Raw genomic sequence first — 26,402 nt, forward strand, 5'->3', positions numbered from 1 at the left:
AGATTCGTTGAAGAAATACGAGGTATTCCGAGAAAGAGGATTCTGGTATAAATCTTTTAAATTTGTGAAATCATTGAAGAATCGAAAGAAAGATATCTTGAAAAATCTGAGGAGGAATTCCTGATATATATGTGGAGCTATCTCTTATTGTACATTTTTGACATATTCTTTGATGAATTCATGAAAAAAAAAACGTTTAAAGAGAACTTGGAAGATCTTTTAAGTTCTGCAATATATTTTCGACAGATTACATTCAAGATACATAGTGAAGGCTGTTGATAGAATATAGGGTGTCCCAGAAAGTATGGGCACGAGTTTGATAACGAATATCACAATATTTTTCCAAACAATTAAATATTTTTATATTATTATATATTTTTCTTAGGGCATTTCAAATGCTGCCTGTGAAAAATTTATTTGATAAAATAAATTTTTCTATTGAATTTTTTACATAAGATAATTGATTCTTATCTTGTCAGCACAGACTGTACTTTTGTGTTTTGTTCAAACTTTGCTAATAATAAATACTTTTAATAAAATCCTTCAATGTGATGAGTTCAAGTACATTGTATCCAAAGTGTTCCACAAGAATTTATGTTTAAAATTGTATTTGGCTTTGCTAGAAAGCACTTCACAAAATGGTAAAATTCTAAGAAATCGCAAATTTTTCTCTCCACATAAGATAAATTCACGAAAAACATAACTTTTCAGGTATTTCCCACATAAATAAAAATAATTTATTTCATATTAACTTTTGTCAAATATCTATACTTTTGGATAGGGAATAACAATTTAAGATTTCTACTTGTTTTAACGTATATATTAGGACTTGTTTTTGACCCTTTTAAAAATCGACTACAGCTGAAATTGAATTTTCAGTTTCTATTCAAATTTCACACACTTAAGTTTTAATTTCTAATAAAATAAACGATAGTCTGAACATTTACCGTATCGGCAATGATGAATATATTTTTTCAGATTTTTATTGTACGTACTTTATGGCCTAGCACACATTTTGTACAACAAAGTCGCTCAGATATAATGCGATTTGTGCTAAACTGATAAGAGAAGCTTCCAGAAATGTTACACCATATATAAGCAGGTAGCGAAAAAAATCACTCAAAATTCAAAATCTGCTTGTAATAAGTGCGAGAATAAAATGTGTAAAAATCAGATTTTTATGTAAGTACACTGGTCTCGAAATGGCAGTATGGTAAAGTCGTGCCCATACTTTCTGAGACACCCTATAGTCAAATGGTATCTGGTGAGATGTTGAATTGTTTAGTCTAATTGTTTGGTGAAGTTGAAGAATTCTTCAAGAAGTAAATCAGAACGAAAGGAACTTGTTATTTAAAATACGCATAATTTGATCATCATCATGGTGTTTGTAACAAGTATGTGGAATATGCTCAAAAATACTACATAAATTGCAATAGTTTGTTTGTTTCAAAGCAAACTCGTTGTTAAGTTATCTATGATAGCACTAAAAACTATAGGTTATAATTTTACTTAGTATAAAGTAAAAGTAAAAATATTTACTTGGATTGATTCATCTCCAATAAGGACGTTCTTTTCTCTCTTTTAGCTAGTTTAAACCATGACCATTATTCAATCAACTTTTGGGAACGTTTTAGGGAATGATTTTATGGTGTAGTAAATTTTGTTCAGTTAAAGAAAGAGTATCCTTAAAGTAGCATTTTGAACCGCTCTTTCATACTGTCACGGTCGCCATAATGTATTAGCATGTGCATTGAAATGTAATTATATATTTTCATATGTTTAAACTTTGACTGGAACTACACTAAACTGCACCAAACTCGGTCAACTCGGTGAATAAAGAATTACGAATTTAATTTAAAACATTCTTTTATTTAAAAAAATATTTTGACTGCCAACCAAGGTTGATGCTTGATAGACATAAACGAACAATATTTTTTTTTATTATAAACTAACTCTGTCTTTCCATTAAGTAGGCTGATGAACAAAATGATGTTCCATTCAATTCCGCTTTTTCGACTTTCCCGTTCAATACTCTATTCTTCTTATAAACATAATCACGTCGGAATACTTTAGGAACATAACTATAGAAGAATTTTCATAATCCGCAAAATCAAATCTTTGTTTGATTCAACTTATAGGGTTTGTTCCTCTAAGAGGTGTTGAAAAAATCAAACAAGAATAATTATTCAATCAATTTGAAATTATCAAAATTTAAGAATAAATATCAAATTTTATAATTTTTAATAAAAAAAATGTTCAAACCAGTTTGTTATAACTCTCGAGTTACTAAATGGTATAAACTAAATTTGGTTTTCATTTACTAACAGGTATTTCATTAAACAACACGAAGATTTATTATCATCAAAACTTAGTAGGTTTTCCAAACGATGCAAATTTATGTCAAGTAGAAGGAATAATCAATTCCCGACTTTTGACATGTGCTCCGCTGGGAGCTGAAAATAAAGAAGCTCTTACGTCGACTCACTTCGTGAATCTTGGTTCGAGCAGTGTAGTTCATGTGCCAAAAGGACCATTGTATCGTACCGGAAAAACTGTAAGGGCTGACTTGGATCAAATACGAATTGAGCTGCATCAGTTCGAAAAGAAGTGAATATAGGGATACTTGCCGACGATTTGCCGTTTTACAAAATGATTCGACCACACCAATTCAATTACTAATTTGTATTGAAAAGTCAATGTTCCATCTTGATTGGTGACACAGCGTAACAAAAATGACATTTTTGCGTGTCTCGAGGATCAAATTTTGTGTCTCTAGTAGATTTGGGGTTGCTGAATCTGATGCCATTCTCAGAAATGCTCCAGCACGTCACAATTTTTAGCTACAGGTCGCCAAAGTTGTATACAACACTGGTTTGATTGATGTTTACATGAAATTTCAAGTACAAATTATCATACGTTTTTGCAATCTAATCCACCAAGCATGCAACATAGAACGTGAACTTCCATTTCAGATATACAAGGGATAGGCAAAATGATTGAGATAGGCAAAATTTTGCCTAAATTCAAATGCTCATAACTTTATGAAAAATTGATGAAATTGGATGCATCTAGAAGCAGTCGACGGCAAATTTGGTCTACTTTCAGGAACTTGCTTGGCCATGCATATTGGCCACTGGACACCGGAGATGTTCCGGATTTTCCGAGGTCATGTCTAAATGTAATTTTTTCTGTCACTTGTATTTTTGTGCGGTGTAAAGTTGGAATGATGTTTACTATTTTCCTAGAAACTAGAACTAATAGGAAGTCGAATGCCGCCGGACGCATCAAGATTGGTTGGAAATCTTCAGACATATGACCATTTCCGTAAAATGGTTCCGGAAAACATGGTCAGTCATGTTTTTATTCCCAATTATGTAAATACTATCCGGAACTATATCCAAGTGGGCATCAACCTTTAAAATGATGTTTCCAGCAGCATATTCAGAACCATTGGATGTATAGACCACTTTATAGAAGGTTCCAGGTGCCCTGGGGGAAGTGGTCAATTAGGAACATATCTGGAACCATATCAATATGGGCAATAAACTTCATGGTTTTCAAAGCTTATGCTATCCGAAGCATTTCCAGCACCACCGGCTGCCATGACTACTTAATTGTAGGTTCCAGGTGCCCCAGGGGATTTGGCCAATTTGGCCGTTCACCTGTTAAGACTGCTTCCAGATGCATCCAATTTTATCAATTTTTCATAAAGTTATGAGCATTTGAATTTAGGCAAAATTTTGCCTATCCCCTGTAATTTGATTAAAATTGCACGATTAAAGATCGATTAAACCGATTATTTTCAACATGCTTGCAGTTTCCATACAAAATTCTTCGTTCTTCTATATGACAAAATACAATAATTTTGTAAACCAGCAAAAAAAAAAAAAAAAAAAAATCGCATCGCAAGTATTATAAATTTTGGTGGTAAGTATTGTTATGCACATAAAGTTTGAATTCTGTGACAAATCAAGCAAATAAATTGCCTTACAAGCTGTGCAAACTTGCATGTAAGTTGGCTGAAATAGTCATTTTTTGCATTTTCAACAGCCAATATCTCAAAAACTAGACGTGCTATGATATTTATGAAAACACCAATGGATTCAGCAACCCTTAATTAAATGAATAGCGGTATTTTGGTGCTAGAGACGAAAACGTGTTCCACAGTGTGATTGAATTCCATTTTTGGATTAGAAAACAGATGCTCTAGAGTAATTAAAGATTTAATGCTGGATGTCTGATCCTATTTCAAACAGCTTATCTATGAGTTTCAATGTTGAAAAATATGATCATGAAATGCCATTACCCCAACCTAAATGAAACTTACCTCGGATCGAGTTCGGTGGCTTCTTCTCGTGCGGATGTCCCCCGGCCAGGCCAAGCAGATCACCCGCCCCCAGATCACCGCCGGCTGCGGCGGCTGCCACTGCTGCAGCGGCCGCCAGCAAACTGTTGCTGCTGAGCGATCCGGACGATCCGCCTCCGACGCCACCCGCCGCCTGCGGTGGTGGAGTGGTACTGTCGGCCAGATCACCGGAAGCGGCCGCCGCCGTCAGCGAGGAGCAGAACGCCTGGAAGTCCTGCTGGTTCATCATTGAGGTGCCACCACCGGCAGAAGAGGAGGACGATTGGAGGCGGTTGCTGTTGTTGCTGGTTGTGGCAGTGGCACTAGCGGCGGTGCCTCCACCGGAGGACGTTCCGCCATCGCCGTTCAACGGCTGCATCAGTCTATGGCTGAGCTTCGGGAACTCTCGGGTATCACGAGTAAAGCTATGACTATTGTTGACACTATTACTATTGTTACTGCTACTAGTGTTGGTATTACTACTGCTACTGCTACTACTGGTATTTCTTAAAGGCCCTAGATTTGTATCACGTAATTCAGTCGTTGCGGCAGCTGCTATGCTTGTGGTTGTAAATAGGTTTCTATTGTTTTGATTATGTTGCTGATGGAGCTGCTGCAGGCTCTTGTGACTGTTGGCGATTTCGTTGAGGAAATGCCGGGTGTCGGTAAGCATGGAACTGCTATTGTGTTGCGTTCCGCTGGCGGAGGAGGAGTTGTTGTTACAGTTGGCTAGAGAGTTCTGCTGCTGCTGTTGTTGTTGATGCTGAGGCGGTTGAGTTAATCTCGATGAAAGCTTCGGAGCAGCAGCCATAGCTGCTGCGGAAGCTCCGCCAAATATACCAAGACCGCTTCCGGTTGGTCCCCCTCCACCGCCTCCCGTCGCATCGCCTGCATCGCTACCGTTGAGAACCGTTCGGTTGCCTTGAAATTTACTATTCCAGGTCTGGTTAAAGAACTCGGTGAATTCGCTATCCATCACTTGTCGATCGCTCGGATGTTTCGCACACACGCCCTCTTTCTACCCGCAATCACTCGCACACACGCTCAAAGTTTAAGTTTCTCTCACAACTAACTTCCTTGAAAATCCTATTTAAAAATCGTCACTTCCCTTTCTTTTCGAGCGCCTTGCACTCGCACAATCTTCCAGCACAGTTTTGGGATTAGGTAGGATACAAGTCCTCAATGCATTCCACAGTCATTTTAACTGCCCGTCTGTTGGTTCCCGGTGGTCGAATAGTGTCGACTAGACGTGAAATACGGTTCCAGAAAACACGCGACGCCCCGAAGCGTTTCCGGGGCACTTTACAACTTTCGCGATGACTCAAACCGCTCCACTCGACGACGGATATGGCACGGATCTTTCCGCTTATCTTCAACACCTTTCACAGCCTCACTGAACTAGCACGACCCTGCCCAAGGAATGATCCCGTGGATGGCAAATACGGGTCGAGGGTTCAAGTCACTTTCCCCTTTTCGTAATCAGCTTACACTCACACGTCGTAACTATGCAAACAGTCGAGAGGCGGAGTGTCGTCCCTATTGTTTGCCTTTTCGATTAACTGGTGCGGTAAATCCTGTAAAATGATATCACACATAGAACAAAAAGCTTTTCGGTACCGGTTCGGTGATTCCACGCGTCCGCTCGGAAGCAACACCTACAACTGCCGCGAAACGATTGGACGGTATCCGAATTTGATACCGGGTCAAATAGGGTGTCCTACTTTTTTTTTGGTTGATAAATGTGCGCCATTGCTGGAGGTGTTGTTCTGAGATTCTTCCGTGGGAGGACAGCTGAGGGGTGCGCGAAAGGGTAGCAGTTCGCGCGGATTCTCGTTTTCTCGCTTTTTCGGTGGAGGATTCTCTCTCGCATTCGGGGTGCAGCAGTGTGTTGCACTTTGTTATCAATGTCTTATCAGCAAACAATGACGCGGTGCCAAGAGGAGTTGCTTGACTGATAGCGGAGCATGCATTTTTTTCGCGTCGGGTAGGTTATAATGTAAGGTATAATTGATTGGGTTTGTGTTCGTTTTCCCAAATTGATGGTGCTATCTATGAGTAATGGTAGACAGCAGAAGGAGGGGATTGTGTCCTGACTACTAATGTTTGAATAATGTAGAGAGCACCACTTTGTCAAAAAGTAAGAAGTTGATATCATCATAAGTATTCCCGACTAGAGGCTTGTAACAAAAATATAATAAAATTTTATCAGAATATGATATGCATATCATATTATGATATAATTTTGTTAGGCTCCGTTCTCCATAGAACATAATGAAACAGAAATATAACATAATGTGTTTTATTTCCCTTTAAGAATTTTTTTTATTCATTTTTAACAACTTTATAACAAAATAAATTGATAGTTATGCATTTCAATAATATACAATATTATCGTATATCGAACAGTATTATAATTTTGATACTTTGTATCACACATTATAACTTGGTTTGATATGTTTTTGATAGAATTAAAACATATTTTGTTATGTTTATGTTACTATTTATACACTTTTTGTTATAATTTTAGTTATTTTAACAACATCCTGCATCAAGTTTGTAACAACCTATGTTCGAAAAAAAGAAATTAAAATGTACACTAATATCAGCCAATTTATGCCAATCAGATGCATTTGAAGTCACCGTTGGCCTTAAGTGTTCGGAATATGAGTCAAAACGGTACATCTAGAACTGACTAATGATTTTAGATTATCAATACAGTTTATGAAACTTGAATAATACAATGGCGTTTTTATCAAAATTTCTTTGCAAACGGCTAAAAGTTGTGGAAATTTGAGCCACACAATCATCAACAGTACGTCACAAAGGTTGAGGTCTTCCCAGGATTTGTTCAAAGCGTTTTTTGTTAGGATTGAGCAAGTCGCAGATCCTACAGTACCAAACCACTTTATGGAGCTGGACGTTTACCAAAGTTCAAGATCTGAGAGTTATCTCTGGCTAAAAAACATGATTGACGCATCCTTCGTAGTCGTAAGCTGCCCTTACCACATCTACGTGAATCCAGTACTTCAGTTGTGATGATTTGTTGGATATCTTCCTAACAGAGTTACAGAGACCTATACGTCTTCTCTTATCCATTACATAATGTGTTATGTTGTTAGTGGACAGGTATTCATCACAGGATCGTTTGATCATGGTTTTTGTGTAAGAGGCGGATTAAAGTATTTAAAGTATTCAATTGAACTAGTGATTATTAAAACACATCCTGGCAGCGCACCAAGTGACACATTTTGTTGGAAAAACCCAGAGTATTTATAAATAATAAAAAAGTTCTTATGGATTCTGTTCAATGCAACAGTCACAATTTCAACGTTAGATTCTTGTTGATTCTTACTCTATTGCTTGAGCTTGAGTTTGATGGGACACCCGTGGTTGCTACTTCAGTATCGCCGGATCTGCTGAACTTACACAAGGAACCATCCAGATCAATGTGTGGGACTAACAGAAACCTTCAGTGTACAAGTGCTGTTGATCTTTTATTTTTAGGCAACAATGACGCCTGCCATGCCAGAATTCAGACCAACGAGGAAAAGGGGAAAAATCGATTTTGCATTTCAAACTTGTCCACAGTAGACCGGATATACCCCTGCATCTACGCCAGTTCATGCGGAAAGGTATAAGGGAAAGGTAATTTTATGGCAGAGAGGCGTGTGTTTTCGGTTAACAGATTGCCTATGCATCAGGCGTAAGGAAAGGCGTGCTATAATGATGGAACAATGGAAGCGTAAAGAAATGGAAGCAAATGAAAGATACAACTACGACGGGCCTGGGACTGAACCCATGACATTCTGCTTATGAATCAGAAGCGGTAGCCTGTAGACCACCAACCCCGTTATCTAGTTGATTCTTACTCTAGCGCTTGATAAAATTGATTCAATGTTGATACGATTTGTCAAGAATGAGGTTCACTCTTCAGTTTAAGGAACCCAACAGATTTTTTTTTTAGAAACATTAATAAATTACATAGAAAAAAGAGAAATAACCATACATATTTACGGTCATGAACTATAATACACATGAAATACGGGAAGTTTCTTAATAAGTGCATCAAATTTCCTTACTACATTTTTGAAATTTTTTACGGGAAATGACAGTTTTATTTCAATTTTCCAGGAAAGTCAAATCCCAGGAAATTTTGAAATCCTGAAACATTCTCCATGTTACAGGACAACCTTAGTATTAAAGGTGTTAAGAATCCTTCTTTAGGAACCCCTACAGAACCACATTTTTCAATTATTTTTCCCATGTACATACAGGAGTTTTGCCAGAGATTGCTACATGGATAATTCAGAAAATCACTCCTGCAAAATTTTCAATAACAGCTGAAGAATTTATTTCAACTATATCAGGAATTCCATATGAGTTTCCACATATATTCGTCTATGAGAATGTTTATGCTGTAACTAAATTCTTCTGAAAACCTGTATGCATATTCAAAGTGAAACACGTCGAAATCACTAGGGCTGCCACACAGCGTATACCGTCAAACAGTGGTGAATATCAGTATCTTGAAATATTCCATATTCACCATAAGTGTCTTACACAGTATTACAATCGAACCTCAACGTCTGTTATCCGTGGAGAAACTAATCTAGTTTAGGTTAGTTAGCACAAATGTCATGAAGTCACAAGAGTCGATGATCAGTAAATCGTGATTTTTCAGTAAGCGTCGAACCTTGGTTATGTTGTGCTTGACTCTTAAAATGTTCTCTTCAATATGTATGTGTGATTCCTGAACCGAGACTTGCACCGTCTACCGAGAAAATCACCAGCAATTTCATCAAAGAAATTTTCTGATAACATCTACAGATAAACTTCAAAACGTTTCTCGAAGACATCCTCCAATGATTTTATTCATTTGATGTATTCTGTAATTCTCACAAAAAAAAATACTATGTATCTTTCAGAAAGTTCCCTTATTGCGGAGAACTGTTAAAGTTTGTGTTAAGGTAACGAAATTCAAGTAGAACCCAAATTTTGAACTTAAACTCACCCAAAGCTCCAAGATTACACTGTATTTATTGGTGATGATTATTTATCTAATGTCTTTATGTTCAAGGACCAGAAGGACAATTCTTAAATAATGTCTGTCATTACTAAAGCCAAATTTTGTTAATGTGTTCATTGGTTGAAAATCCATTCGATTTCTTCGCCATCGACAAACGTGATGTTCACGTCCCCGATTTTACGACCCTTCGCAAAAAGTCGCACTCGTGGTCCGCAAACCATGGAGCTAATAAAGCTAACGAAAAATTTCAACAAACCTATCAACAGTACAAACGCATTTCCCATCACCATCACCCAAGCTCCGATTAATAAATCACCCATCGAAAGCTTTGATTTCCGTCGTGGGCATTGTCGGAAAAATCTAAGTGACACCCTTGGGAGAACCTCGAGTCTCGCCGCAAGGAAAAACCGAATGCGAGACACATCCCTAGTACGTGTCGGATCGGAGAAAAAAAATCATTGACCGATGCGATAATACAGATGAGCCCATCAAGATATGGTACAGTGGTCGACATTAGTTAAGCCGAGATATCAATTTGAAAATCCTTCTTTTTTTTTGAGGAAACTTCGACTAATTCTTGTTCGGTGTGAGCAAATACTTGCAAGGTTGAAAACATGAAAATACAAATATTGATGGTCAGTAAAAACAACATGATTTTTCAAGCATTTTGAGCAAAGTGTCAAATAAAAGTTTACAAAATACTATCAACAAAATAGTATAGTATTTCTAGAGAAGTGATCATAGATGTATTTAAAAAAAACATTTTTTTTATATTAGTTTTTTGTGTCGATGTATCTATGATAAACTAAACTTAAGTGTCTCTTGATCTCGGTCAAAAATAACATTTATTGTGATTTGGCCTTCACTTTTCTTTCAGTGTATGCGTAAGTATTGTTTTTCACCTAGAAGTATGAATTAGTAAAACTTATATCTTGGTATTTCTGACACAATTTGGATAAAATGGAACGAATGTCGACCACTGCAAAATGATAGGCTGAATGTTAGAGTGTGGCTCTACAAGGGTCGGGGATGTCACTTTTTCGGAAACGGAATCCGATGCCGACCGCCGGCTTGACATGGAGTAACCCCCGGCGAGCGGTAAATCACCACATCGTGCGAAACGGCATGAAATCACGAACACTCAATAAACACGTCGTCGTAGCTAGTCGTCGAAGCGGTCAAAGTGGCGGTTGACCGATTGTTTCTAGGAATTATATGGCAAGGGATGGAATCTCTCTGAAGTCCGAGCAGTGTCCATTGATGATTGATAATCGGCTGCGCTGTAAAGGGCAATGACCGATTTTGCATGCCCTGTCGGGTTCTTGTCTGGTGTGTGCGGGCTGGAATGTCACTCCCGTCTTGAGTGTGTTTCCGAACAACTCGTCAAACAATTCAGTCAAGTGCCACTTAATTACGGGCATTACTCGACTGATAACCGAGTTGAAAGTAAACTTCCAACTGGATGGTTTGAAGTGTGACGCAATATAAGTCTAGTCTGGTTCGTTCCACTTCACAGGATGAGCAAAAATTGTTGGTGGATTCTAAAAGAACAGAGTGATTTGCATTATGGAGTTTTTTGCACGAAGCTGACCAAGCTGACGACCCACAACTTGAATTGAATTTCAGAAATTGTTTTTCTATTTCTCCCTACGCCAAGTGTCCGCAATCTCTCCACTATGCTAATCTGAAAGTCGTCAGTATACACTGAGAAAAGGTTTTATTTTGAAGCTACCTGTAATCAAAAGTAGTTTTTTTTTCATATACAGGTCGGACTCGATTATCCGGAGACTCGATTAACCGGCAACTCGATTATCTGGGATTCGATTATCCAGAATTTTGGACTCGATTATCCGGAGTATGTTTTTTTTTTCATATTCTTGTTTTTCAGTTTTTATGCATAGATTCGAGATAGTTTAGTACTGTAATATACAATATGAATAGTTTTGTAGTTTTGGAATTAGGTAAGAAAAATGGAGTTTGAAAAAGGGTTTTTTTTGTATGCCGGGCAAAAATTTTTGTTTCTTCTAAAGACCCGTGATATTCCTAGAAAGAATTTAGTGATTCGATTCTCCAGAGTTAAAAAAAAATTCGATACTCCGGATAATCGAGTCCGACCTGTACTTGAACATTCAAATGTTAAATGTTTCGTTAGTAAAAATATTTTACAAAAAAAAAAAGTTTATGTGAATTTTTGCTTCAAATTGTGGTACATTTGAAGTGGATTTTTGAAACCCTTTTTACATCCTTTCCACTTAAATTTTTTGATTCATGCATAAATTCTCATTTTTTCAAAAATATGATTCTACGCCATTCAAAACTTCATGACTTTTCCATACTGGAAACCCGGAGTTAACAAACTCGCTTGTAAATACATTGCGATACATAGTTTGTTTGCGATGGATTAAAATAAATGCTCTTATTATTTCTACCTCTAGAATAAGAAGAACATACTAGAAAAAATACAATAAAAATGCCATGAATTTTTCATAATTTTCAGTGCATGTTTATAGGAATATTCAGTGAGGGTTACTACATTCATGTAAAATCACTAAAATATTCAGTTCTTAAGAATCTACATCCATTTTTACCGAGTGTTTGGTGTCAAACGCGTCTACTACATGGAGCCACAAGTCAACCTAACTTTGACTTCTTTTGACTCAATTCGGCTCTTCCGTTGGATAATCTAATTTTTGGTTGACTGACATATCGCCTATCATCAGGTAGTTTTCATTTGACAACAGCGAAAAAAACAACTTAGTGCTAAACAAACCTACCCAGCGTTAGCTTTCGAAGTCTCCGTAGTACGTAAAACAATTTGAAGCTGGGTAAACTCGAAAGACGCTAAATTTGGCTTATTCCATTGCTTCGAAGCTGGGTCGGTGCGTCTCATTCTGTTTTTAACAACATTGCTGTTGCGAGAGATGCAAAACAACCCAAGCGTTGGTAAAAATTAAATGCAGTTTATCAACATTTGAGTTTTAGGAACTTATTTTTTGGGTAGTCTGATTTCTCCCTGAGCCGTTGCCACCATCTAGAAGAGCAGTAACTAGAACAAATTCGTGACCACAATTTCAAATTGAGAAAAGCGTTTTTTTGTCTCTTTGCATTATACCATGACCCCACAGTTATGGATCAAATAGTGTGGAATCCAACCTATAAAATTTAATAAAACGACATGGAACATGTAAAATTGTAATTTAAAAGCACGAATTGAATCGTTTTAAATTGGAACTTCGGTTAGTAAACTGTTTTGAGTGTAATATTTACATAGGATTGCATAAAAATGAAAAATTGTTCCGGTTATTGAAAACCATATTATGGATCAATTTTCATATTATGGATCAAATTGTGACATATTACGGATCAGTGCGCAAATCCAAAAGATTTTCAACTCAATGCATCTGTATTGCACGATTTGGCGCAAGTTAACAATGTGTCACATATTACTGCAAAAAATAGTAGTGTTAGAGTTAGAAACAAGGGTAAAATGCCCTTTTTTGTGATACTGCATTGTAGTAACTGAGAAATCAACTGTTAACGCTCCACACCAAGTTCTCCACCCAATTTTGTCTGCTAAAAATGAATTTTACAAATCTTAATGTTTTATTCATTTTATCCCCTTAGTGCTATTGTCTGAAAATGTCAAAACCAATGCTTAAAATGGCAAAAATCTACATTTTTTGGAAGTGATCCATAACCGTGGTAAACAATCATTTCCTGGTCCATATTATGGATCACTAGTTAGAGGTGCTAATATTCGGTATTTAGAATATACAATCAAGAAAAATGTTTTCCAAAGATGAATTCATACTAAATCGAAGAGAACGAGCATGTTTTATGCTATAACATTTGAATTTTACCACCTGTGGGAGCTTATGAATGCTGACGGCACTTCTTAGAGAAAACGACCATATAATGATAGCTGTGTGGTACCAACTAAACATTTGTCAAATACACCGTCATTTAGCGGTCGAATGTTGTGCTTAACATAACAAATGGTAGAAGACAAATAGTATAACATGGGAAAAATATGTTCTACGTCATAGTTTATGTTTTGAGCGAGTTATCCGATGTTGAACGCCAAAGTGATCCGTCACTGTGGGTGATCCGTAACTGTGTGGGCATGGTACAGGAATGAGGAAGTAATTGAGAAAATGAGCGTGAGTAATGGTTACAGATTACTATATTGACCTTGTCAGCAAGCTTGGAAAATTAGTCAATTGCCTTCTGTTACTAATACAGCAATCTGTGATTTTACGATTAGCAAGTTGATTGTATGTAACGTTATTTTGTAGAGGATTTTTAACGGCTTTCAGTCTCAACGGTAATCAAAACTAAAAAAAATCTACTACGCCCAACATTTCGATTGTATTTTCAATCTTTTTCAAGGGAAGTAGAACAAATTGGACTTCATTACATACATAATTTCAAAGACAGGCACTGCTACCTACAGGAAAGTTATATTATTTGTCTGGTGGTTGTTTTTCAAGGATATGGGTCAAGTTATTGGTGTTCATAAATTTCCTAAAAATTATTCAACCAACAGACACGTTATACAGCTCAAATTTAACTAGCCATTTAAACTGAAAAAAAAAATAGATAACGATACACTACTCAGTTTTGCTTCTCACTGTTTAATGTTGCAGGAATTTTACACGCACTAAAAGTGAAAATTATAAAAAAGGTAGTCTATCTAAAAAAACAATCAGAAAATCACCGATGAAAATGATAATGACACCGAATAGACTATTTCAATCCAACTGATGTGCATATCATATTTGACACCCATCTTAAATATTACTAAATAATCATTACAAAATTACGGTTGAGATACCATAAAACAGTGAGAAGCAAAACTGAGTAGTGTACCGTTGACAAGTTTTTCCTTTTGTAATCTAGTTAATGTCTTCATTGTTGTAAAATTTCAATAATTTTTAGGAAATTTATGAATTGACATAACTTTTCTGTAAGTACCAGAGTTTGTCTTTAAAGTTAAATATGTAACGGAGTCCAAATTGTCCTTTAGAACCCTTGATAGAGATTGAAAATACAATCGAAACGTTGAGCGTAGAAAAAATCTGTTAGTTTTGCGTTGTTGAGAATGACAGCCGTTCAAAAATCCCCGGTGCAATTGATAACTGTCGAAAGCATCCTTCTAAAGTTATTTTGTAAAGGAACAGAGAGGTTAGTTTTTCAAAATAAGCCGTGTTTGTACAGTTTACACTTTAGGTAAAAATATCTCATTGTTTGGAATCAACGAAATCCAAGCAATAGTCACAAGGCATTGACTTTTGAAGACTACTTCTCGAGAATAAACATTATTTCTCTTCAAAGCAACGAAAAAATTGAGCCTCAAAGTTTTACCGACCTGTTCAGCTGTTGAATATTTGGCAAAACATTACAGTGTACTGTAAAATTATCTAAGAGTGCAGTGTATTGCAGTCGTCCGGTAGTTTAACATGAGCCCCATTTCAATTTTTTCAGCTTTTTATAGCTATCAAACAAAAATATTTAGGTAGCTGTGAGAATTCATAATCCAGAACCGTTAGTTCTTGTAATTCAATGTTAATATCACTATTCCATTAGTTTTGCGGATACAAATAATCCTAAAATTTAATGAGCGCTTACGTCACTCTGTCATATTACGGCAGTGTGAAGCCCCGTGGGAATCCCTGTGAATTTTTTGAGAGTTCTTGACAGGTTTCAAGAACCCCTGGAAACAACGTTGGCAGTTTGAGAATCGAGATGAACCAAACGAATCTTTAATTTACTCGTCACGTATTATTAGCTCCAGTCATGTAGAGCCATTTGTAATGTTTTATTTATGTAAAAATCATTCAAACAGAACTATTGTATCCAACATTACTAATAAAAGCCTAAATATTGCACGCAAAATGTCATTTCTAAAACAATATTGCAAGTAAAATCGCTCGCTCTACATGATTTTACGCTAAGAAAATCAATCATAAATTATGCAGAAATGGCAGAGCCATCGATCTATCTATGTGCATAATTTTGTTTTTTATCGATGTTTAGATTTCTGTGATAGTTTTGACATCCCTCCAAGCATAACTTCACTGCGACATTTTTCCCCAATTAGAGGCAACGATTATCACAGTCCGATTTGTTGCGCACAAATCACACTATTGAGCACAGCAAGGTATCTTTCACTAGGTAGGCTTACTGGCCAGCTGTCAAAAAGCTGAAACAACCTACCTTATGATAAACCTTGCTTGTGTACATTTGCACTGCGACATTATTGTGTGCGAAATTCGACTGTGATAATAATATATTTTGGATGAGTCTAAATGAGTGCAAAAGTCGCAATATCTTTGACGGAACGTTCAGTGTATAATCGTGTAAACCGAGCATTCTTGTTTGCAATTTCACCTTCAAGATGCAAGAATGCAAAGCAATATTGTCGACTGTTGGGTGCAAGAACATGAAATTTTTTAGTTTCGTTCAAGATTGCAAGCATTTTGAATGCAATGAGACAGTTTTGGACAAACATTTCAAAAGGGCACATCGACATTGGTAAACATTGGCTTTGTAAGACGCTGTAGAGCCCAATCCAACTCGATCACACCCACCAATACCACTATCAGGAAGAGCTAACACCAATCTTTCTGATAGTGGTGTTAAATTGTGTGGGCGGACTAAAATGGGCTCAACAGCAACGTGTCTGGAAAATGCTCAAGACCTTTTGGGCCCTTTTCAAATGTTTGTCCACAAACTGAGATATAGTTTATCAAAGTTGGTCATTTTGTATGGAAAATCGAAAAAGTTGCAAATGTTTTGTTCAATACTGTATGTACGACGACTAACTAGCTCCAATTGTGAAAACAATGCTTCAGTTTGACTGAAAATTTATGAAATCCATTACACACATTATTACTCATTATTGGAAAATAACGTTATTTTTATGGAAAGTTTTACTTAAATATTGGAATTTTCTACAACATTTTCATGTATTGATTGTCATTTTGAATTGCTCAGTTGGGTTTGTTTATTGCAACTTTGCATTTACTGCTATTGCTATCTTTGATTTTTTGAATGGAAATTTTTGATTTATTGTGGGCGAATTATTATTTATTTATTGCAAATTTTGGCTTTTTTTGTGGAAAATGTATAATTATTTCTTGCTTTTTGTGAAGAAAATAGGGACATTTTGAGGTTTTTAAATGGAAAATTCGATATTTTTTAGTGAGATTATTGTCGATTCTACTGCACTTTTGAATCTATTTATTGCTCAATTTTTTTTTATTTATGGAAAATTTTGTTTTTTCTATGCACTTCTTTATTTTTTTATGGAAATTTTTAACTTTTCTATTGATTTTACTCTTGTTTCTTTACTGGCAAATTTTGCATTTTTTGTGGAAATTTTATATTTTTTTATGGGACGTTAATATTTTAGCCTTTTCATGCGTGAGTTGTCAATCACGCAACTCAGCAGTAAAAAAATCATGGATGAGTTGGCTCACCTTTTTTACTCATTGTCTCGTATTTCCACAGTTTCATTGTAATCCTTTCTAACATAAACAACAACATTCGGTTTTCACGAGTTTTTGACGGGTTTTACGACTGAATCATAATCATCATAAAACTTGTTATTTACAATTTTTACCGTGTAGAAAGAGAGAAAAGAGAATTTAAAATCAAATTTAGAACGACAAAACGAGTAAAACATCGAATGTAAAGTGAAAAAGTTAGCATACAAATGGTTTTCAAATACAATATTCAAGTCAAAGCTACAGACTATGTAAGGGTTTGATTTCTGCAATCTCAAATTCAAATTCAATTTAATTTTGTTTTTTTTTTATTCAATACTGATTCGCCTCTGGCGAAAAACAACTACAATTTTCATCATACTTAATACCAACAATACACTAATCCTTCTGTATTGCAAAAGTTTCTACAGAACATAAAGACGTTGAATAGGTTTTGTTCCACATGTGATGAAGTGCTAACGTAAGAGGATCTAAACATGATTTTCCAATGTCAAACTTAATAAAATCTGCGTAATATCTTGTTTGAGATTAATACTTCAGACTGCATAGTATGCTAGTTACCCAGATAACTAAAATGTACGTATAATGGAATCTCCTTCGGCATTATGTAATGCTTCACGTATAAGATGTCGTGAAGAAAAGGCCTTATACGTACAAAAGTAGAGGTGATGTAAGTGCACATTTTATATAATGTAAAATAGCATGCAATGTGAGTGTTTAGATTTTATTGTGAATTAATCTGTGTTTTTATGCGACTTAATTTATGATAACTGTGTTTTTGGCAGCTGCTACGGATTGATCCGACTTACTCTGTATGAGTATACGGGACGAAACGGTATGTACATATGAACTCAAAAAATAACGTTTTGTGCGAGGGAACTCATTGATCAAACGATTTCATCCACTATGTAGTGTGAGTGTGATGCAGTATGTATAAGTGAACGACTTTATTTGTAAACTGTTATGTGACTGGTTATATGGGCAGGTATTCAACAATGGGACAAACTAACTTGTTTTTTTTTTGTTTTTGAGGTTCCGGTGTTTTGTTAAAACAAGTTTTAAAATAAACTATTTGTTAGAGGAAAGCCTACCTTGACTGAAAGTACACAGATAAAAATATTTAACACTTCAGTCGTCGCGCTGTTGTATTTTGTACAACACTGGTGGAAAAACCCTCGCTCTACGGTAACATGTGACAATAATGTGTATGAAGGCAGCATGTCTCTTCCGGATCGTTCCACTTCATAGAATGAGCAACGACCGTATGAAGCTTCTAAGAGGAGTGAGCATTTCCCATAATACCGTTTCTGCGGCACAGCTGACGACCCACTGCTCGAATTGCATTGCAAAACAAGAATATACCCAATGTTTTTCTAATTTTCCCTACGCCAAGTGTCTGCGTAGTATTTTATCCGCTATCTCTCTTCACTATCCTGGTCCTCAAGTCATCAGCATATGGCACCCGGCGATCCCACGTCCCACCGCTTGCAGTGCGGGTAATCGGCGCAATCGATGCGACGACGAAAGCCGCCGCAAAAAAGTGCACTCGACGAGAACGTGCAAAAGTCGAGTGCTCGGCTCGCTCACACACCGCACCGCAACTCGCACCGAGAGGACGAAACGGGGGCATCACACAGGCCGACCGACCGCCGCGCCGCAACTACACACAATCTCATTTTAAATAGATTTCCGTTTCTTGACCTACCCCAGTGGATTTCGATTTGCGGGGTGATGGCTGTGTGTGTGAGTGTGTGCATAAGGCGGGCGATGCGAATTGCGAATGGGACCGCATATCGCACCGCCGCCGCACTTCTCGTCGCAACATTATCATACCTACCGACTACCGAACTAGAAGACTTTCCCTCCCGGTGCGATGCGATTTTGATGGGACGGAGAGGTGGAATTTCCCGCACCCGTCTCTGGGATCGTTCAAATATTACGTAACGCAACAGGGGGAGGGAGGGGGTCTCACATAGTGTTACGGTCCATACAAAAAATTAAAATTTCCCCTACAAAAGCTGTTACGTGGGGGAGGGAGGGGGTCTAAAGTTGCCAAATTTTGCGTTACGTAATATTTGAATGAACCCTCTCCGACCGTTCAACGACGGTCGAGAGCGCTGCACTTGTTCGATTTCGTCGCACTGACGGAAAAAGGGGTACCCTTTTTTTGCAACATGCTTCGCATAAGTGAGAATGTTGCTCTCGGTTTGAGGTTCTCAATAGACGTGCATGACCAGCAACGACAGCGTGAGTATGAGATCCCTTTTTGGGAATGGGTGGTGCTATTTTCTGTTTTTGCATCTGCATATGTGCATGTTTGCATTTATGTTCCATACGGAATTATTTTCAATACAAGCCGTCAATGTGTATTGCTAAATTGTGTACTGATTTAGCAATCAAAACAAATAAATAACTAAATTGATAAGACATCAAAGAAAGGCTTCTACTTGAAGGTGAAAATTGCAGACTTCTGATGCAGTTCCGATGCTTTCGGATATGATATTCTCGCGAATGACTTTCTGTAATTATTGAAGGGATTGCTAGAAGGTTTTATCACTTTGTGTAATTTAGCGCAACTTTCTGGAACAGTTCATAGATAAATCTAAGAGAATTACTGTATCTGAAATTAAGGCTCAAGAATCCATCATACAGGGGGGTTTGCTTTTACTTTTGCAAACCTGGAGCGTCTGTACTCCACGTTAGGAGCGGCTCACAACAGCGTCTGTTCCCCATGTCAGGGGCGGCTGATCATCGTCCGAGTGCCAGAGAAGGACTCTAAGCTAAACTGCGCACTATGGCCCTCCGAACATTTAGGGGGAATGGTCCTCCGGAAATCTAGGGGGTTGGTGTCAGGCCCTGCAAGCCAGCCGTAAAAACACATCAGCACAGGAACGTCAACGAGAGAATACGGACCGGAACAATCGGCAAAGACCACAGCGACGAAAATGGACTAGCGATTGGAAACTCGGTACGTGGAACTGCAAATCTCTCAACTTCATTGGAAGTACTCGCATACTCTCCGATGTACTGAAGACCCGCGGTTTCGACATCGTAGCGCTGCAGGAGGTGTGCTGGACAGGAGCATTGGTGCGAACGTTTAGAGGTAATCATACCATCTACCAGAGCTGCGGCAACACACGCGAGCTGGGAACAGCTTTCATAGTGATGGGTGATATGCAAAGGCGCGTGATCGGGTGGTGGCCGATCAATGAACGAATGTGCAAGTTAAGAATCAAAGGCCGATTCTTTAACTTCAGCATAATCAACGTGCATAGCCCACACTCCGGAGGCACTGATGATGACAAATACGCATTTTACGCGCAGCTCGAACGCGAGTACGACCGCTGCCCAAGCCACGACGTCAAGATCATCATAGGAGATTTGAACGCTCAGGTTGGCCAGGAGGAGGAGTTCAGACCGACGATTGGAAAGTCCAGCGCCCACCGGCTGACGAACGAGAACGGCCTACGACTGATAGATTTTGCCGCCTCCAAGAACATGGCCATTCGTAGCACCTATTTCCAGCACAGCCTCCCGAATCGGTACACCTGGAGATCACCTCAGCAGACAGAATCGCAAATCGACCACGTTTTGATCGATGGACGGCACTTCTCCGACATAACCGACGTCAGAACCTATCGTGGCGCCAACATTGACTCCGACCACTACCTGGTGATGGTGAAACTGCGCCCAAAACTATCCGTCATCAACAATGTACGGTACCGACGCCCGCCCCGGTACAATCTCGAGCGGCTGAAACAACCGGATGTCGCCAATGCGTACGCGCAGCATCTTGAGGCAGCGTTGCCGGATGAGGGCGAGCTCGATAGGGCCCCTCTTGAGGACTGCTGGAGGACAGTCAAAGCAGCCATTAACGACGCTGCCGAAAGCGTTGTCGGATATGTGGAACGGAGCTCAAGAAACGATTGGTTTGACGAGGAGTGCCAAGAGGTTTTAGAGGAGAAGAATGCAGCGCGGGCTGCAATGCTGCAGCATGGTACGCGGCAAAACGTGGAACGATACAGACTGAAGCGGAAACAGCAAACCCGCCTATTCCGGGACAAAAAGCGCCGCCTGGAAGAGGTGGAATGCCAAGAGATGGAGTTGCTGTACCGTTCTCAAGAAACGCGGAAGATCTATCAGAAGCTCAACACATCCCGCAAAGGCTTCGTGCCGCGAGCTGAGATGTGCCGGGATAAGGATGGGAGCATCTTGACGGACGGACGCGAGGTGATCGAAAGGTGGAAGCAGCACTACGATGAACACCTGATTGGCGCAGAGAACACAGGCACAGAAGGTCAGGACAGCGAAGGCGATGGCTACGTCAGCACAGCGGACAGCGAAAATCAACCAGCTCCCACGATGGGGGAAGTTAAGGATGCCATTCAACAGCTCAAGAACAACAAAGCCGCTGGCAAGGATGGTATCGGAGCCGAACTCATCAAGATGGGCCCGGACAGGTTGGCCGCTTGTCTGCATCGGCTGATAGTCAGAATCTGGGAAACGGAACAGCTACCGGAGGAGTGGAAGCAAGGCGTTATATGCCCTATCTACAAAAAGGGCGACAAACTGGAGTGTGAAAATTATCGTGCAATCACCATCCTAAACGCCGCCTATAAAGTGCTATCCCAGATTCTCTTCCGTCGTCTATCACCTATAGCAAACGAGTTCGTGGGAAGTTATCAAGCAGGTTTCATCGACGGCCGCTCGACAACGGACCAGATCTTTTCCGTGCGGCAAATCCTCCAGAAATGCCGTGAGTACCAGGTCCCTACACACCATTTGTTCATCGATTTCAAGGCGGCATACGATAGTATCGACCGCATAGAGCTATGGAAAATCATGGACGAGAACAGCTTTCCCGGGAAGCTCACAAGATTGATCAGAGCAACGATGGACGGTGTGCAAAACTGCGTGAAGATCTCGGGCGAACACTCCAGTTCGTTCGAGTCTCGGCGGGGACTACGACAGGGCGACGTGTTGTTGTGCCTGTTGTTCAATATTGCGCTTGAAGGTGTCATGCGGAGAAACGGACTTAACAGTCGAGGCACGATTTTCACGAGATCCGGACAATTTGTTTGCTTCGCGGACGACATGGATATTATTGGGAGAAAATTTGAAACGGTGGCAGATTTGTTCACCCGCCTGAAACGCGAAGCAACAAGAGTCGGGCTAATGGTGAATGCGTCGAAAACAAAGTACATGCTGGTTGGCGGAACTGAACGCGACAGGACCCGCCTAGGAAGCAGTGTTACGATAGACGGGGATACCTTCGAGGTGGTGGACGAGTTCGTCTACCTCGGATCCTTGTTGACGGCTGACAACAATGTTAGTCGGGAAATACGGAGGCGCATCATCAGCGGAAGTCGTGCCTACTATGGGCTCCAGAAGAAACTGCGGTCAAGAAAGATTCACCCCCGCACCAAATGCACGATGTACAAAACGCTCATAAGACCGGTAGTCCTCTATGGGCATGAGGCGTGGACTATGCTCGAGGAGGACTTGCAAGCTCTTGGGGTTTTCGAACGTCGAGTGCTAAGGACGATCTTCGGCGGCGTGCAGGACAACGGCGTGTGGCGGCGAAGGATGAACCACGAGCTCGCTCAACTCTACGGCGAACCCAGTATCGTGAAGGTAGCTAAAGCTGGAAGGATACGCTGGGCAGGGCATGTTGCAAGAATGCCGGACAACAACCCTGTAAAGATGGTGTTCGCCACGAATCCGGTCGGAACAAGAAGGCGTGGGGCGCAGCGAGCTAGGTGGATTGACCAGGTACACCAGGACCTGGAGAGCGTGGGTCACAGTCGAGGATGGAGAGAAGCGGCCATGAACCGAGGGAATTGGCGAAATATTGTTGGCGAGGCTTTATCAAGATAATTGATGTAAAGCCAAATAAGTAAGTAAGTAATCCATCATACAATCATCGAAAACTATAAACCAGTTTTTTCGTTTAAATTTAAAGAAATCCGCTTGAAATGCAAGTGCAATGCAGATTTTCATGAACATTGCTTCGATTTTTAGCAAAAAAACTGGTTTTGAAAATTTGTAAAACGGTTGATGATTATTTTCCTCTTAAGATCACTAGAGATGCCCTTTAATATTTTTTTGTAGAAACTATTATAGACAACATCAATACTTGAACTCGATATTGCTTGCCCATAATATCTGTGGAAGTGCTCATAAGAACACTGATTGAGTACCATGCTCTGTCCCAGTTCGGATGTAACGCCAGAAAAAATAAGAAGATAGGAATTCCGTTTATTTCTTTTGGTTTAAAAATAGCAAGAAAATTTCTTGAAATATGCGCTTTGACAATCATTGAAAAAAAAAAACTTGCACAATTGCTGGGAAAACCCCTGAACAACTTCTGGAGGGATTACCAGGTAAATCTAAAGGAATTACGGTATATATATAATAGAGAATTCTAAATTTATCCCTAGTAAAGGATGCTCTCAAATCTTTATTAAAAAAATAAAATCATAATCACTTAATTGATCTAAACTTTGACACCAAACGATAACTGGATCAACAATGACTCCAATTATGATTCTTAAACAAATACTGTTTGTAATTAAAGTTTGCATATATTTAGGTTAGGTTTTGAGTAAAAACATGGATTGTTTCAATGTTACAGTTCTTGGAGCTGTTTTAGACACACAGGCTAAATAATTTTTGCAAGAATATTTAAAAATAAACAATTTTTGCTGTGGTACTTCGAGTGACTTATGATTTCCATTCTTTCGTGTACTAATATATCCGTAGAAAAATTAGATTGGACTTGCAACATCTGATGAATTTTCAAGAACATGTTTTTCAGAACCTCCAGTGGCATTTTGGAATGATTTTGGAAAAACTTCCATTGTGAAATCTTCAGAATTTGCTGTTTTCGCAAAAATCTGAATAACATAGTGTTCATTAGTTCATGGTGAAAGCTCAAGCGAATCATATACAGGTCGGACTCGATTATCCGGAGTATCGATTTTTTTCACTCCGGATAATCGAATCCTCCGGATAATCGAATCATTAAGAAAAAAATTGAAATTTTCGATAAAAGAACTTAAATATTATCTTTTTTCGTTGTATTATCTATATGGTGGCGTAGCCAGAAATTATTTCTACGAATAGTAGGGCTCTTTACAAGAAAAAAACAATTTTGATCAGCATACACAAAAAACCACTTTTTCAAACCCCCTTTTTATTAAATACTTTCAAAACTGTAAAACCATTCATATTGTATATTGCAATACCAAATTATCTCATATTTATGCATAAAAATTGAAAAACAAGAACATCAAAAAACACATTCCGGATAATCGAGTCTAAAATTCCGGATAATCAAATCCCGGATAATCGAGTCTTCGGAAAATCGAGTCCGACCTGTATAGAGATTCTCGAAGCAATCAATAAAAAAGTCTTAGGACAATGCTCTACAGGAATAACGAAAAGAATTAAATAAGGAGTTCAAACAGATGAGGTTGTTGCGAAACTGTTTTTCTGTTATTGTGGTTCGAAATTAGGTTAAATGATCCCCAAATAACCCAGTGTCATTCTTCTTCTTCTTGTCATTACGTCCGCATTGGGAAACAGCCTGCTTCTCAGCTTAGTGTTCAGCGAGTACTTCCACAGTTATGACCTGAGAGCTTTCTTTGTCAAAGTCGCACTTTTCATATTCGTATATCGTGTGACAGTTACGATGTTACTCTATGCCCAGGGAAGTCAAAGAAACTTCCATTACGAAAGGATCCTGGACCGACCGGGAATCAAACCTAGGACTTGCTGAATAACTGCACGTTTACCCCTACGGCTATTGTTCTCAACAACCTCAGACAACCCCAATGAATCACATCACAAAATTTCCCTTTCGATGGAATCCCTCGCGGTTCGATTTCCACGAACACTGACTGATTACACTGCATCCTACTGATACGCCCCGAATGCATTCCCACGTTGTTTCAGGGTGATGAAAACATTGATAACTCGCGCCATCGGGGTTCGTTGACCTGTCGCCACATCGCGTCCGAACAACAACAGAACAGCACCACCGTGGGGCGATTGGACGAAAATCGTTATTTGCTTACTTACATTCGCTTGCAAACAAACCCTGCCAATCATGCACAACCACCCCTCAGGGGGGAGGGGAGTAGAGTCGCAGTCGGGTTGTTTTCTGTTGTGTGCAAAATGTAAACTGCCGGCCGAGCGCAGACATCCTCCGATCGATTCTGATAAGCCCACCGCAGCTCTAAATAGCTTCCATCGTATCATCCCTGCAGTCAGTCAGTCATGTTGTGTCCTGTTCCCGGGGAGAGGAATTCAGAGGAGAATTTGTTTACGTCGCCAAATCACGTCGCAAATGTTAGTCACACCAGTGTAGGGCTGCCGTAGCTGATAATGCAGTTCCATGCACACAAACGAACTGCGATACGTTTGAATATCCATGGGCGTAGTTAGATTTCTTGAACAGTTTTCGGAGCTCTCGAAACAGTGACTTATGCCATAGAATGATTGGGGTTATGGCTTTCAATTGGGTCCTAAAATGTTTAATGAAATCTTGTTTTTATTTAATGACACGAAAGATGTTACTGCAACTATTTTAGCAATTTTTCCCGCTCAAATAACGGCTACATCATATTAAAACTTTAATTTAAAAATTGGGTCCATAAATGAACCTTGACAGTTTTGATCATGTTTGACGTTCGCTTAATCGACAAAAACACCACAGGACTTTTAGTTTTGACACTGGGGTTGTTCCTATCTGACATTTTGGAAGGGACACGGAAAGCAAAATAAACCTAAAATTTGAGTTTAAGCCAAGGAGTGTGACAAAATCTACAAAAAAAAAAAGTTTTTTGGACTTAATCATGTATGAGTTTGGCAATTCGGTAGACTCTTTGGTTTGTAATTCTACAGCTTTTTTTCAAGCGCTCATTTTATGTTTTTCTGCTCGAAATTTGAATAAACATTCAAGATCTAACGCAAAGCTAAAGTATACGAAGGTGACACAGTTCTAGAATGGTTATTAGTTCATCTCAGTTGTGGTTACTTGTGATGAATATGGAAGAAATCATCACAATAATTTTATTGATGAGATTTTGGCAATTCAAATCACAGGGAACCGTAAATATTGATTTGAATTTGCTATAATTTCGCAGCCTAACGGCACATTTAATCGCCAATTAAACAATGACTTTGGGTTTTCACAGATTTCCGAAGGGTTTTATGATTTAATCATCTTCGATAACTGAAGCGTGAGCAAGTTTTTTATTGTAACTTTTTTTTTAATGTGAATGACTAGTTCTTCATTCAGCGTGAGGAAGTTACATTACATCAAAATCTCATGCGTGAATTTAGCGAAGCATTCTCGCGGGTGAACTCAATGATTTAGATTTGAGTGTGAGTCTACAAACACTGGTTTCAGGTGTAGATAAATGAGTTGAATTTTCTAGCAAAGAACATATTAGGAAGTTTACAGGATTCCTCGAAGTATTCGCAAGAGATGCCATCTGTATATTTGAATATCAATATT

The 26,402-nt window shown here is 38.8% G+C and overlaps 1 protein-coding gene across 11 annotated transcripts in view; it reads right to left on the reverse strand.

The window, feature by feature from the left end:
- Window positions 1–26,402, reverse strand: part of LOC5565997 (probable nuclear hormone receptor HR3) — a 499,362-nt gene that overhangs the window by 92,726 nt on the left and 380,234 nt on the right. For 7 of the 11 annotated variants that reach the window (XM_021846398.1, XM_021846404.1, XM_021846403.1 and 4 more), the window contains one exon: window positions 4,328–5,919. The exons of the other annotated variants lie outside the window; for them this stretch is intronic. In XM_021846398.1, the coding sequence (XP_021702090.1) occupies window positions 4,328–5,321 (994 nt within the window). In that variant the 5' untranslated portion in view covers window positions 5,322–5,919. The remainder of the gene's footprint in view (window positions 1–4,327; window positions 5,920–26,402) is intronic. 11 annotated transcript variants of the gene reach the window in all.

The sequence above is a fragment of the Aedes aegypti genome, chromosome 2, assembly GCF_002204515.2.
Source record: "Aedes aegypti strain LVP_AGWG chromosome 2, AaegL5.0 Primary Assembly, whole genome shotgun sequence".
Classification (NCBI taxonomy): domain Eukaryota; kingdom Metazoa; phylum Arthropoda; class Insecta; order Diptera; family Culicidae; genus Aedes; species Aedes aegypti.